The sequence below is a fragment of the Hyperolius riggenbachi genome, chromosome 2 (assembly GCF_040937935.1).
Source record: "Hyperolius riggenbachi isolate aHypRig1 chromosome 2, aHypRig1.pri, whole genome shotgun sequence".
Classification (NCBI taxonomy): Eukaryota; Metazoa; Chordata; class Amphibia; order Anura; family Hyperoliidae; genus Hyperolius; species Hyperolius riggenbachi.
Window position 1 is genome coordinate 504,946,565 of NC_090647.1, and position 14,024 is coordinate 504,960,588.

Sequence of the window (14,024 nt, forward strand, 5' to 3'; positions counted from 1 at the left end):
CTGGACTGGAGAATGCAGGAAAAATATGTATTTTCTCAAACGTATTTTAATTAGCTTTGTTGCAACCTAAAGCTAATTGAGGGAGCTTGGAAAAAGAAGGGGGTGGGGTGGTATTATCTCATCACAGTGGAAATTAAGCAAAAAAAAGCCAGGTGAACTTTTTGAATTATATATATATATATATATATATATATATATATATATATATATATATATATATATATATATATATATATATATATATATATTTAGTCCAGGCTTCTTTCTGTATAATTTTTGTCCGGACCTAGAAATGGTTGACCAATAGGTATATTTTGCGTGTGTGTCTCACAAGCAAGTTAAAATATTTGGGAATCTCACAATGGGGATCTTATTGAAAAATGAGAAAAAAAGACACAGGAGAAAAAACTAATCTAAAATGTTTTTTTTTTGTATCATATATACATATCATAAGACAGAGGTTTTAAAGTGTCTTTTGTGTTCCTGATTCCATACTGTAAAAATAAAGGTAGATGTCATTTTTGCTTTATAGTCTATCAATGCTCTCATTCTTTCCAAGTAGATCTACCTTTATAAAAAAAAATACCAATTCAAATGTCCATTGCCTGGATGACTAAGACATAGCGTAGTTCAAAGTGATTTCCCAGCTACGGAATCAATGCTAGAGATGGAATCTAACAATACTGGTGGGATAAGCCAAAGAAAGAAAATTAAAAAAATAAAAATACAAGCCAACAGGCCATATTGATTCTATGGTTAGCTGAGTGAATTTTTGATCGTCAGACTTCACAGACATGTTTGGAAATGCATCACGGTTTGTGGATAAATTGATACTGAAGCTTCCACTGTGCAGCTAGATGTGTGTTGAAAATTTTATTGACTGCGACATAAACTGTACCTCACAAAATGCATAGACAGGAATTGAATAGAAAGAATTAGCTTGCTCATACATAAAACATGTACTGTGTTTTGCTGTTGCAATGCTTTTTTTGTCTTCTTTTTTTTTTTACTTGATTTTTGGCAAATCAATACTGTAAACAATTAAAACACGCAAAAGGAGAACAAAAAAAAAAATGTGAGCTGTAAAGAAATATTTTTGAGTGATAATTTGCTATGGTTAAACTTTGAAAACCTGAGGCTCAGCACTGGTGGTGAGATTTAAGTATCTATCCTTTATCATTGTGCTTCCATTGTGTAACATAAACATTAGGATGATCTAGAAAAGTTTGGAACAGTGCTAGGACATACAGACAGAGGTTCAAACACTTTATCTACACATAATACTGGTTTAGTTTCATATCCAAGAGGGGGAGGAGCATTAGAAAATGGGTACTTGTGACTTCGCTTACATCCAAAAAAGTTAAATATGTATCAAATAATGTTCAACTTGATTTAATATATGTACTATTTACAAGATACTGAAATGCACAGATATTCTGACTACTTTTTTTCTTTAAAAGAATAAAACAAACAAAAAAAGAGCAAAAGAAAAAAAAAAGAGTATCATCCATACAGAAACAATAAATATGGATAAGATCATAACATTAAATAAACACATATTGAGTAATTATGAAAACAAATGACTAATGTGTTAAGGAACCTAAATAATAACCTCAAACAACATGGACTAATAAAAACTATGTGGAAGTACTGGTTTAATAAAACCTGGGCTTCATCTTTATAATCTATTCTGCTTCCCAAGCCTATATTAAGTAAAGACTACTGTAAGAAATTAAATGTATGGCTCTGCCCAGATGACATTTGAGGATTTAGAACAGGTATGTCAAACCGGTCTTACGAGGGCCGAGATCCTCACACATTTTTTATACAGCTCAAATGAATTGATGGGTCTGAATCAGGAAAGGTGTGGTCCATCAGGTAGAACACATTCCTTTTTTTTCTCATTCCATCCTAAACACTGGCATGGATCCGGCCCTCCAGGCCTGAAGTTCGACACATGTGATTTAGAACCACTTTAATGTTAAAGCATAGATCTAAAAATCAGTAGTACCATGATTATCTGTTGTGTTGTGTTTATGGTTTTCTGTTTTTGTTTTGTGGTACCTATTCCCAAAAAAACAGACCCTCCAGGAATATACAAACGTAGAAACTACTGTTCTTACGGTTTCAGATCTATTCAAGTCTGTACCAAAATAATGTTGATGGCTTAACAGACACACACCATACTGTATACATGCATAAATGAGTGTAGTCCAAATTATTGCATTTTTTATCTTTTTTTTTTCTTTTGTACGTCATAACTCACACATCCACATGGGGAGCTGTTACTCAAAATCCTACTGGAGATAAATGGACCTCTATGAGCGGGTCATAGATTGAGAGCATTGATTGAAGTACAATAACATGGACTAAATATACATGTCTGCGTTTTCATGTATGTGTGCTGGAGAATATATAGAAAAGGGCAGCCTGGAAGCTTGTCGTCGTGTAAACGTAAAAAAACAAAAAATATGTCCTGAAAACAAAAAGTGAAAAAAGAAAAACTGTTAAGGCTGTATATTCAAGCACTGTATGACTGAATTATAACAGAGTGATGGATACATTTTTTTTTTCTTTTTTTACATTTTTTTTTCAGCAGTAAGAAAAGTCCTGCATTGTGAAATGCAATTATACTATGATGCCGTCAACAGCTGAGTGTTGGCCTAAGCTGGCTATTGATAGCAGGAGTTAATAAAATGGAGCGGAAGATGGTGGGGAATGAATTCTGAAAAGTGATAGCCAGTTTTTTCCAGCAGTCAGCCTGATAAGTGAAACGCGTCTTCACCAAGGTTTGCATTTAAATGAAATATTCTTTTTTCTCTTCTGCGTTGACTTGGCTTCCTTCTGCATTGATAATGGCTGTGTCTGCATCGGGGGCATCTTCAGCGCCTTTTGCTTCGTTTGTTAAATATGTCCCTACAGAGATCGAGATTACAGAAAAACGGTTGTTAGAAATTTCACTCATCGTCTGCTTGTCTCTTGTTTCATTTAGAGATGGATGCAAGGCAAAAGCTGCTTACAATGCATTACCATATCATTTATATACAATGCTCTGATCTACATCAGATTACATTAATGTGGCATCGCAGTGCCAAATGTTTGCTTTGATTGCGCTCGCCAGAGTAGGCAAGACGCTGCTTTCAATATTGTTTTACAAGTAAATGATGGACACACAATAACAACAGTTCAAAGTTCCTCAGCAGGGGCGTAACAGTAGACCCTGCAAGGTATGCAGCCACAGGGGGGGCCAGAAGCCACAGGGGGCCCCGGCCTGAGAGACTAACAACTAAGGGCAAGGAAAGAAGAAACGTTCTGCTCTCTGGACAATTGTTCTAATGACTGCATCTGTTCAGCCACTGATAACGAATCATACAACGTTTTGTAGACAACGGTTTGTAGACAGTCCCTATTCAGTGGGCAGGGGAGGGAGCCCCATCCAAAGTTTTATAGGGGGCTCCAGTGATTTCTAGTTAGGCCCCTGTTCCTCAGCATGCAATCTATTTCACATACAGGACATATAAAATCATATTTCTTGAGGATGACCTACCGCTACCTCCTTGACCCCACTGCAACTAGCTGAGACCCTCTTCTAGTTTGTGGCTCCCCTTGTACAAGTGCATGCACAGTACAGCCACAGACTAGTACAAACAAGAGAGCCCAGCCATGAAAGGAGGGGTCCTGCACAGTAGCGACAGACTCCAAGAAGGATCGGAAAGCCTCTGGACCAATCAAATGCTTCCCTCTACATGGAAAATGACTTTTTTTAATTACTGGCTCCCTTAAAGTGATCCAAAAAACAGAAGTAGAAGTTTTCATCAAAATTATCATTTATACTAAAAAAAAATAATAATTTATCATACCATCTATGATCACCATTTGACATTATACCATCTGTCTCTGGCAATCATTCTCTGAGGCCCTTATTCAATTCCCTTTTTCTCTTACGTTTTTTCCTTGGTGATATTTTTGCAACTTTTAACATGTCTTTTAAGCAACCAGCAAGCAAGAAATGTAGACTTTTCAACTATTTTGGGGGACTTTTTCAGTTGCATAGGGCTAAAAAGTTATTTTAAACAGAGGAATTAAAAAATATCTTCTAGGAGAAAATTTAGGAAGAAAAAATCAAATAAGGCCTAGGACAGTGGTGGGCAAACTTTCTTAGGATCGGGCTGCATTCCTTTAAAATGTGCCCCACTGCTACTGCTCACTGCTACAGAGGTTCGCATCCCTCCCGACAAAAGAATGTCAGGAAAGGATTGGTAATAACTCACCCAATCAAACTCTCCAGTGGCGATCTCCATGGCAATGGCGGTGTCATGTGACACTCTGGTATGTATTAATGGGCGTTGCCATGGAGATCGCTGATGAATAGTGTGATTGGGTGAGTTACTTTTCTTGTATGTGCGCTGCATGTATTTTTCTAAGGACACGAGAGGGACAAGGGCAGAGGAGGGGAAGCCTATCCTCTATCGACAGGCCTGCTTTATAGTGGCCGTGGCCTGAACCCACCAGGGGCTGTAGTTTGCCCACGGCTGGCCTAGGGGGTGCATACAATAAACTGTGTTAAGCAGATTTACATATGTGAATAGAGCAGAATGCAATACATTACATGGAATGCTTATTACTTATTGTACGGTAAGACTTTACAGTTTATTTCATATACTTCTAAGAGTCTGTATTTTAACTAGATACAACAATCTCAAAAGCTGAAGTGTGAGAAGCGCTGTTCTGGAATGTACAAGCGAGAGACAAGGCAGGGCTCTGCATTCAGATAGCAGGCATGGCTTGTAGCAGAGTGCAGCGTGTATCATAGCAGGCTAGCCAATAGCTGGTCAGCTGATACCAACATCTGAGGAAATCATCTTTTCCCGAACAGCAGTGCTGTATCCAGAGGCTGTGCTATGGCAGTCACAGCATTATGCAACAAATGCGTTTCTTTATTAAATTCTATTAAGAAGTTATCATGTTCCAAGCAATGCAGGGAGGGAAGCAGAAAAGTTTTTACCTCAGGGCTCATGCAGCACCCCTGTGAGAAATATATTCATTATCTATATGAACCTCGAAAAGGATCTTTATATCTAAACTGACCCCTTCAAAATCCCACAGGCAATTACAAAAAAGTGCTGTTTTTTTAAAATCTAATTGGCTTTAAAGAGAGCCTGAAGTGAAGGGAATATGGAAGGTTGCATTGCGGAAAAAAGTGCTACTTTGAATAGGTGCCAACAGAGCCAGCCTTTGGGGGTGGCAAGTGGGGCAATCGCCCCAGGCCCCGCGCCTGAGGAGGCCCCGCACCCTCTGCAGTGCTGGGGAGAGTGGGCATAGTTGTTAAAACTCACGTGTCTCCGATGCTCACAGCTACCATCTATTTCCTCTAGCAGCATCTGTGTATTGGTAACAGCGCCCCCTGTGATGACGTGACCGCATGTCACCACAGGGGGCACTGTTACCAATACACAGATGCTGGGAGAGGAAATAGATGGTAGCTGTGAGCATCTGAGACACGTGAGTTTTGAAGGACTTACGAGGCCAAGTCCATCAAAAAAAATAAAAAAAAGTTAGCTACCTTGCTCAGCTTGTAAGGCACGGAGGACGCCGTCCGCGCCCTCCGTGCCGTTCCGCCTGGTCCCCGCCGCTGCACAGCCCCCCGAACGGTCCCCGACCGCGCGGCCCGGGTCGGGCTCCCCAGCCTGTACCAAGATGGCCGGCGGAGCTGGCCGCGGCTGCGCAGTCCGCATAGCCGCGAGTGCGGCTGCGCAGCTCTAAGGTCAACCCCCCAATCCACGCTACTGTTGCGTGGATCGGGGGGTTGGCCTTAGAGCTGCGCAGCCGCACTGGCGGCTATGCGGACTGCGCAGCCGCGGCCAGCTCCGCCGGCCATCTTGGTAAGGGCTGGGGAGCCCGACCCGGGCCGCGCGGTCGGGGACCGTTCGGGGGGCTGTGCAGCGGCGGGGACCAGGCGGAACAGCACGGAGGGCGCGGACGGCGTCCTCCGTGCCTTACAAGCTGAGCAAGGTAGCTAACTTTTTTTAATTTTTTTTGATGGACTTGGCCTCGTAAGTCCTTTAACAAGTATGCCCGCTCTCCCCAGCACTGCAGCCACCTTGCTATTTAACCTGTACTGCGGGGCACCTACCTATCTAATCTATACTGCATGGCATCTACCTATCTAATCTATACTGCAGGGTATCTACCTATATAATCTATACTGCAGGGCATCTACCTATATAATCTATACTGCAGGGCATCTACCTATATAATCTATACTGCAGGGCACCTACCTATATAATCTATACTACAGGCTGGCACCTATCTAACCTATACTGCAGGCACCTATCTAACCTATACTGCAGGCTGGCACCTATCGAATCTATACTGCAGGCTGGCACCTATCTAACCTATACTGCCGGCACCTATCTAACCTATATTGCAGGCTGGCACCTATCTAATCTATACAGCAGGCACCTATCTAACCTATACTGCAGGCTGGCACCTATCTAATCTATACTGCAGGCTGGCACCTATCTAATCTATACTGCAGGCTGGCACCCATCTAACCTCTACTGCAGGCACCTATCTAACCTATACTGCAGGCTGGCACCTATCTAATTATACTGCAGGCTGGCACCTATCTAACCTATACTGCAGGCACCTAGCTAACCTATACCGCAGGCTGGCACCTATCTAATCTAGACTGCAGGCTGGCACCTATCTAACCTATACTGCAGGTACCTATCTAACCTATACTGCAGGCTGGCACCTATCTAATCTATACTGCAGGCACCCATCTAACCTATACTGTAGGCTGGCACCTATCTAATCTATACTGCAGGCACATGTCTAATATATACTACGGGGTACCTACCTAACTAATCTATACTGCAGGCACTTTCCTATCTAATCTGTACAGCAGGGCACCTACCTACCTAACTAATCTGTACTGTAGGGCACCTACCTGTCTAATCTGTACTGCAGGCACCTATCTAATCAATACTGCAGGGCACCTACCTATCTAATCTATACTGCGGGGCACCTACCTATCTAACCTATACTGGAGGCACCTACCTATCTAACCTATACAGAGCGTGTGCTTCCACAACGTGTGTATCCACAGCATATATCTCTAGGCCCCGCATATGACACTCGCCCCAGGCCCCGCGTACTCTAAGGCCACCTCTGGGTGCCAAAGTCTTTTCACTGAATAGGTGCTGGGCTGGCTTTCTGAACAGGAAAAGCCGAGATTCAAACCCTGGTCTTCAGGTTCACATTGATGGTGTCAGCACTCCACTTTCCAATTTCCACCAATCGACAAATTGAGAGTGTTCTCACAGCAGTGTTTTTATTGTAAGAAAATCAATTACAAACCGCTTGTACCATTTTTAGAGTGAGTTTTCGTAAAGGAATGTGTAAAAATCGTTTTGAAAAATAACATTGCAAAATTGCAATAGCTAAGCGCTTACCAGTTGTGGTTGAGTTTTGCAGTGTGCACTTAGCTTTAGTGAGTTTAGATCTGCTGCTGTGTTCTCAGCAGAGAAGACAGCAAGGGGCTCTTCATAGGCAGCTTATATATTTGCATGGTTTGAATCTTCTCCCTGACTTTCAGGGAATGCACTTGGGTTTATTCGTTTGGATTCTGACACAAATGCACAAATGCGAATGCGTGTGAAACTCAATGTGAATGCACACGCTTATACAGCTATGAACTGTTAATTGGCCATTCTAGCTCAGCAGACCTTAGATGAAAGGCCATGCTGGGTTAAATAGGAAATGTTGGCACCTGAGCACTATGGAAGCTTGGGCACTGCCATAGACGGGCCATATAAATATCGGTTATGTGTGGAATTTTGGGCCGCCGGAGATGCCACAACAATAGTCATGCACCATTACTTATTTGTTAATCCTTTTTCTCTCCTCCATTATATTATTCTCTATGTTTAGCTATCACCGCTCATTTGAATGGCTGTAGGGAAAAGATTGTGGGACGTGTGTGTCTGGCACACCATGTTACATTATGCCTCCTTCAGAGGACAAACCACATTTATACCATGAGTGCAAATAAACATTTACCATCTTTATAGCTAAATGGCTTTAAAGGAACAGTATGCAGCAGCCCCTGGACTGGACACATTGCTTGCTAGTGTGTGCTGACACTGCATTAAACTGAATGAAAGTTCCTCCTTTAGTTGCGCTGGATTTATACTGCTTGCTGGTGAGTGTATAGGTTTTCTGTCTAGACAGATGTCCCATTGATGTAATTGACGGTCCATTTTTTCCCTGAGGAAAGGACCTGCAAGTCTCTAAACACTGGCTTTGTGTCTGCCCCAAGAAAAAAATATTACTGTATTTGGGAAATGCCAGCACTTTCATATACTTTTTGGTTTACAGGTAAATGGCTTTAACCTTCCTGGTGATCAGGCTCCGGGTGAAAAAAAAATACAGGAGTGGTAATCCCGAATCTGATTCGGGGTAGCCACTGGTAGGTCAATGCAGAGCCTGAAACATAGCAGGCATTTCAACTCACCTACCCCAGGATCCAGACGCTAGCAGCCATTCTCCTTGAGGTCCTCCGAGGCTCTGGATCCCTGGAGTGAGAATGGCGTTTGATGAAAGATGGCAATCTCACTACAAGGATAAAGTGCCAACCAAAAGATGGAGGGAAAATTGCAGCATTGGATTTTCCTGGTTTCAATATCTATAGGAGCTGCCATGTTGCCTCCTCCCCTTCTAGCTGCCCATTGTTTATTCAGAGGAAGGCGTGAAGATAGCATCCGTGACTTCTCTAAACTGTTTGAAGCACAGTGAACAATCTACTCACTGCCCCCCCCCCCCTCCCCTTGTTTGCTCTCCGCAAATGTGTGCAATAAAATAATTACATCAGTCCTTATCTGCCTGCAACTATCTCAGAAAAAAACACATATATAAGTAGATAAATACTTGCTCTACTTATATAACATATGTATTGCACTATACACGTTTTGATTTTAGTGATTTTTATACAGTTAAAAAAGAGGAAATCCTTCTTAGCATTTCCCATTTTAAGTTTGGCTATTTTGAAGCCAATCCTGATGTAATTTCCTCCCTTACTCTTCTCTGCCTGATTTGCCCGCCCTTCACTATAGAAAGTGCATTGTCTCACCATGAGAAATATTGGCCAATCAGAGAGGAGCAGAGGTGTGGGAGGGAAAACAGGAGGGAAAGAGGCTTCAGCCAATCAGGCTGCATTAGTTAATTCTGAGGGGAAGTAGAGAAGCAAAAAAGGACAACCCAGCATGCCCTGCAACTTCTTTTTTTGTGTACCAAATGTTGTGTGTACCAAATAAGAGTCAGGTAAACTGGGGAAAGATAATTTATCAACAAGAAAAGTAATATTGATTTTAACTTTTAGATTGTCTGGTTGGCATCCTTATTACTTGTTTACCAGATAAAAATAAAGAATTGATTTTTGATTTTATGCCCGACAGTTACGCTTTAAATGTGAAAAGGAGAGGTAAAATTAAAGTTCTTGTAATAATGAGCTACATTGTTGGCATGCATATTAAATGTGCTATTGAGATGCTGTGGGTGCTAAAAATGTTGCCAGTCATGGAAATATTTATTTCCACAGGTATGCCGGGTATGCACAAGTTAACCCCCTTCCACCCTCTCTGTGTTTTCCTCTTAGTCATACTCATCAGTGAATTATTACAGTTGTTCACATTGCTAATGGATTTATTTACATATTCAGCATCTGATCTTATCTCGTAAATATACTTTCCCCTATCTAAAACAATACGTATTTCTGCAAATCTATGCTGTGGTTGTGCAGATTTGTATTGCAGTTTTGATTAAATCTAGATTCTTTTTTTTAAATTGAACTTTAGCTCTCCCATAGAGACAATTCTGCATCCGTGCTCAGCAAATTACAAGTGCTGAAACACGCTTGTCTGTATTTTCCACTTGGGGACACTGAAAATCTATTATCTGCCAGCCATATGGTACAACGCATTCATTCTAGCCTAGCAATGACTTGGCTAACGTAGGATGACTCATCTCATGACTTGGTAATCTAATCATTCTTTCAACGGCTAGACGGTTCAAATAGCTCTACAGTAATGGTGAGCAGGAAACTTACAAACTGAGTGTTAATAGTGTTAATGAAACAGTAACACCAGCTTACCTTTATGTCTTGCCAGGTATCGCCCAAGCAGAATAATTGAACATAATGTTACAAATACGACCACAGCTACAATTCCTCCTATTAAAGCATGGTCGGGGGCCGCAGGACCGGGATAAGCATTGGGGTCTGTAAAAGAAAAGGTAGAAGTACATTTAATATACAGTAAAAGAGTATAGAGATTTTAGTGACAAATGGGTAAAGTGTACATTTTTTTTTCAATTGAACAATGTACATTTTTCATTCAAAAGTTTCATAAACTTAAAACGGTATTAAACTCTAAAATAATATTCAATACAAGTGTATTTTCCTACTATTATCATCCATATAATTATCATATTTGTTTTTGTGCATAAGTATTATTATTCATTTAGAAATTACAAGTTCCCAAAGTACAGTTTTATTGGCTCTGAAAGCTACTATTGCATTTTGGTTATAACTGGTGTATTTATATTGTAATGCACCCAGTAAATTTCTGAACTGCTGTCTTGTGTTCTGGACACATTATCAGGAGTTTCTGCACTGGCAGGGAATGTTTACATTCTTCACTTGCTACAATTAAGTAAATACAAGATAATGTTATCACCAGTTCAGAGGTGGCTCTCACTGCAGGGAGCTTTCTATTGAAAAAGTGTAACTGATTGAATACTGCTTTGCAAAAAAAAAAAAAATTGTGGTAGTATATTATATGCAGTAAATAATATGTTATAGCAAAGAAGAAATGTTGGGTTTCATACCACTTTAAGAAGGAACTTTAGCAAAAATAGTAAAAAAAATTAATACATTGCAAAGTGAGAAGTTAAAAAATAGAAGAGAGATCAAGAAATGATTGATATTCGCCATGTATTTTGTTTTTATTGTTTGATCCACAATCAGCCTGCACATACTCATCTTTACTGTTGGCAGACATAAATAAAAAAAAAAAAAACAGACAGGGCCAACTGCCATTATTTATAACCACACCCCCTAACAATGCGATAGGGCTAAAAGGTTGTTTTTGTTTTAAAGATATACATATGCACAGAGAGAGATACCGGTTGCTTAGAAATAACAGTTGGAAACAACCGTTATTTACCATAATGCAACAAGGCTCCCACAGTGTCATGTCAGGATCCAGGACCTGACATCCTGCTGTGGGAGGGGTTTCACCCCAATATCAGCCATATAGAACCCCCTTGATGATGTATTCAAGAAAAGGTAACAATTTAGAGTATCAGCTACTGATTGAGTTGAAGTTCAATCTTTGGTCACATTTTAATTATGAATAGTGTTTATGACGCAACTAAATCCCAAATTAAACAAGGCAGATTGAAATAGCAATCCAAATGCTAAGTAAACATAAACAGTGTACAAACGTGTATTGGAGAGGAAACTTGCTTTATGGTTGGAAATGTATTATACTTGCAGTCTATTGTAAAGCAGAGAGGTGATGTATGGTGTGTGTGCATGAGTGAATTACTTTCTTCACTGCGCAATAGTGAGGATGAGCTTTGACACAAGGGGGCATATCCACAAACTTCCAGTAACCTTACAAACTGAGTGTTAACAGAGAGCAAACAACCATTTTTTCTGCTTCGTCTTTCCTCTTTCCCATGACATGTCAATATTAGAATGCTCTGTAGCACCCTGACCGGGCCCCCATTGATGTGTTCCTTCCCCATGGGAGGGCAGAAGTTGGAGGGGATGGATGAGTCGGGAGACGAAGCGGGCCCTTGAGTCAGGACGGAACTCCATCTCCCAGGGTATAGATACCAACTAGTAGGGACCACTAGGAAGTGGACTCGGATAGGGAGTGTTACCCAATGAACCCAGGATTGGGGTTCTGTGGATTGGATTCACAAGGAGAGGGAGTAAGGTGTGAGAGGTGGTGGAGTGGTGTGTCTGTGGCGAAAATTGGTTTTGGGAGAAGGATGGTTGTTGATATGAGTGGAGATGTAAAAGGTATTTGTATGGGATGGATGAAGGTGATTGAATGGGGGGGGGGGGCCTGTGTCGGGGGGTGGGGGGGTGGGAGAGGGGGGGGGACCCACGGAACAGATGAGTCAACTTAAGTGTATGTCCCTGAATGCCCGGGGCCTCAACGTCCCGGAAAAAAGGACAAATCTCTTGAGGGAATTACATAGTCAGCGTATTCAGGTTGCATTTATCCAGGAGACACATTTAAAAGGGCCTATACATCCTAAACTAACAGATGGGAGATTTCCCCGGGCCTTCTATAGCAGTGTGGGGGACTCGAAAAGGAAGGGGGTGGCAATTATTCTATCTAGAGAAGTTGTAACCGATAACTTAGATACATACGTAGATTCAAATGGTAGATACCTCTTTGTGAAGGGAATATTCAATGAACATAAACTCACCTTGGGAGTTATTTATGCCCCTAATACAAAACAGATTGGTTTCTTGGAACACTTCCTAAGAGAATTAGAGGGTTTTGCAGAGGGCGCGGTTATAGTAGGGGGAGACTTCAATTTTACTTTAGATCCACAGATTGATAATTCCACGGGAAAGACATTCCTCCCATATAAGATGATTAAAAGAGGGAAGTGTCTCCTCCAGGAAAATCAACTCCTGGATGTGTGGCGAATACAGCACCCTTCCGAGCGGGACTATACCTGCTACTCCCCCCCACATGGATCATACTCCCGTATAGAATGTTTCTTGTTTCCCATAATTTGCTATCGATGCCATTGGATACAAGGATAGGAATAGCAACAATCTCAGATCATGCGCCAATCTATTTGGAGGTAAGTATAGAACAAAATAGAAGGAGAATGGGCGCCTGGAGATTGAATACCTCCATTATCCAGAGAGAGGATGTTAAGACAAAGATAGAGGATAATATCCAGAAATACTTTGAAATAAACGAATCCGAAGAAGTCCCTTATATGACTATTTGGGAGGCGCACAAATGCGTGATAAGGGGTGTATTGATCCAGGAGGGGAGCAGAATAAAGAAAGTTAGAGAGAAAACCAAAATAGAAATAATGGGAAATATAGCAAGATTAGAAAGACAGCATAAAAGATCTTTAAGCAGGGAAGTTCTAGGGGAGCTTACAGCGGAAAGAGAAAAATTGAAAAATGTATTGTTTATGAAGGCGAAATATATAGGGCAAAGATGTAGGAGAGTTTTTTATGAGCATGGGAATAAGGGGGGCAGATTGCTAGCAAGGGCCCTCAGGTATCAGCACACCTTAAATTACATACCTTCGGTTATGGACTCCGCATCTCGGAAACATACAAGAAATGAATCCATGGCGCGAGTCTTTAGGGATTTCTATAGCCTATTGTATGGGATTCCAGAGGTGGGGTCCAGGAAGGGAAGAGACCTCAGACTGGAAAAAGTGAAAAATTATCTAATAGCGTCAGGTATGCCGAGTATATCGGCAGAGGACAGGGGAAAAATGGAAAGACCGATATCGGAAGAGGAAGTCAGACAGGCAATTAAACAGACTCCAGCAGGGAAGGCACCAGGGCCAGATGGCTTTGGAATAGAATATTATAGACAATTTGATAGGATGCTGGTCCCGCGCTTAGTAAGGGCTCTGGGGACCTTGACGGAGGAAGGAGATAGAAGGGGATTAATGGGGAGAGATATTCTGGAATCCCACATTACAGTGATACATAAGAAAAATAAAGATCCAACAAATTGTGCAAGTTATAGACCGATTTCCTTGCTGAATGTGGACCTGAAATTATTCGCAAGGATCTTGGCTAAGCGGGTGTCTGCCGTGATCCCGGGACTGGTACACTACGATCAGACAGGCTTCATACCTGGCAGGGAAGCACGTGATAACACCGTAAGGACTCTAATCCTGACGCGGTATGCGAGGGCCCAGTCCATCCCTGTCATGTGCCTCTCGACTGATGCTGAGAA

General features: G+C 41.4%; 1 protein-coding gene across 2 annotated transcripts in view; it reads right to left on the reverse strand.

Annotated features, from left to right (window-relative positions):
* Positions 1–233: 233 nt before the first annotated feature.
* CADM2 (cell adhesion molecule 2) overlaps positions 234–14,024 on the reverse strand; it is a 311,372-nt gene continuing 297,581 nt past the window's right edge. For both annotated transcript variants that reach the window (XM_068270493.1, XM_068270492.1), the window contains 2 exons: positions 10,154–10,279; positions 234–2,916 (listed from right to left, as the gene is read on the reverse strand). In XM_068270493.1, the coding sequence (XP_068126594.1) occupies positions 2,798–2,916; positions 10,154–10,279 (245 nt within the window). In that variant the 3' untranslated portion in view covers positions 234–2,797. The remainder of the gene's footprint in view (positions 2,917–10,153; positions 10,280–14,024) is intronic.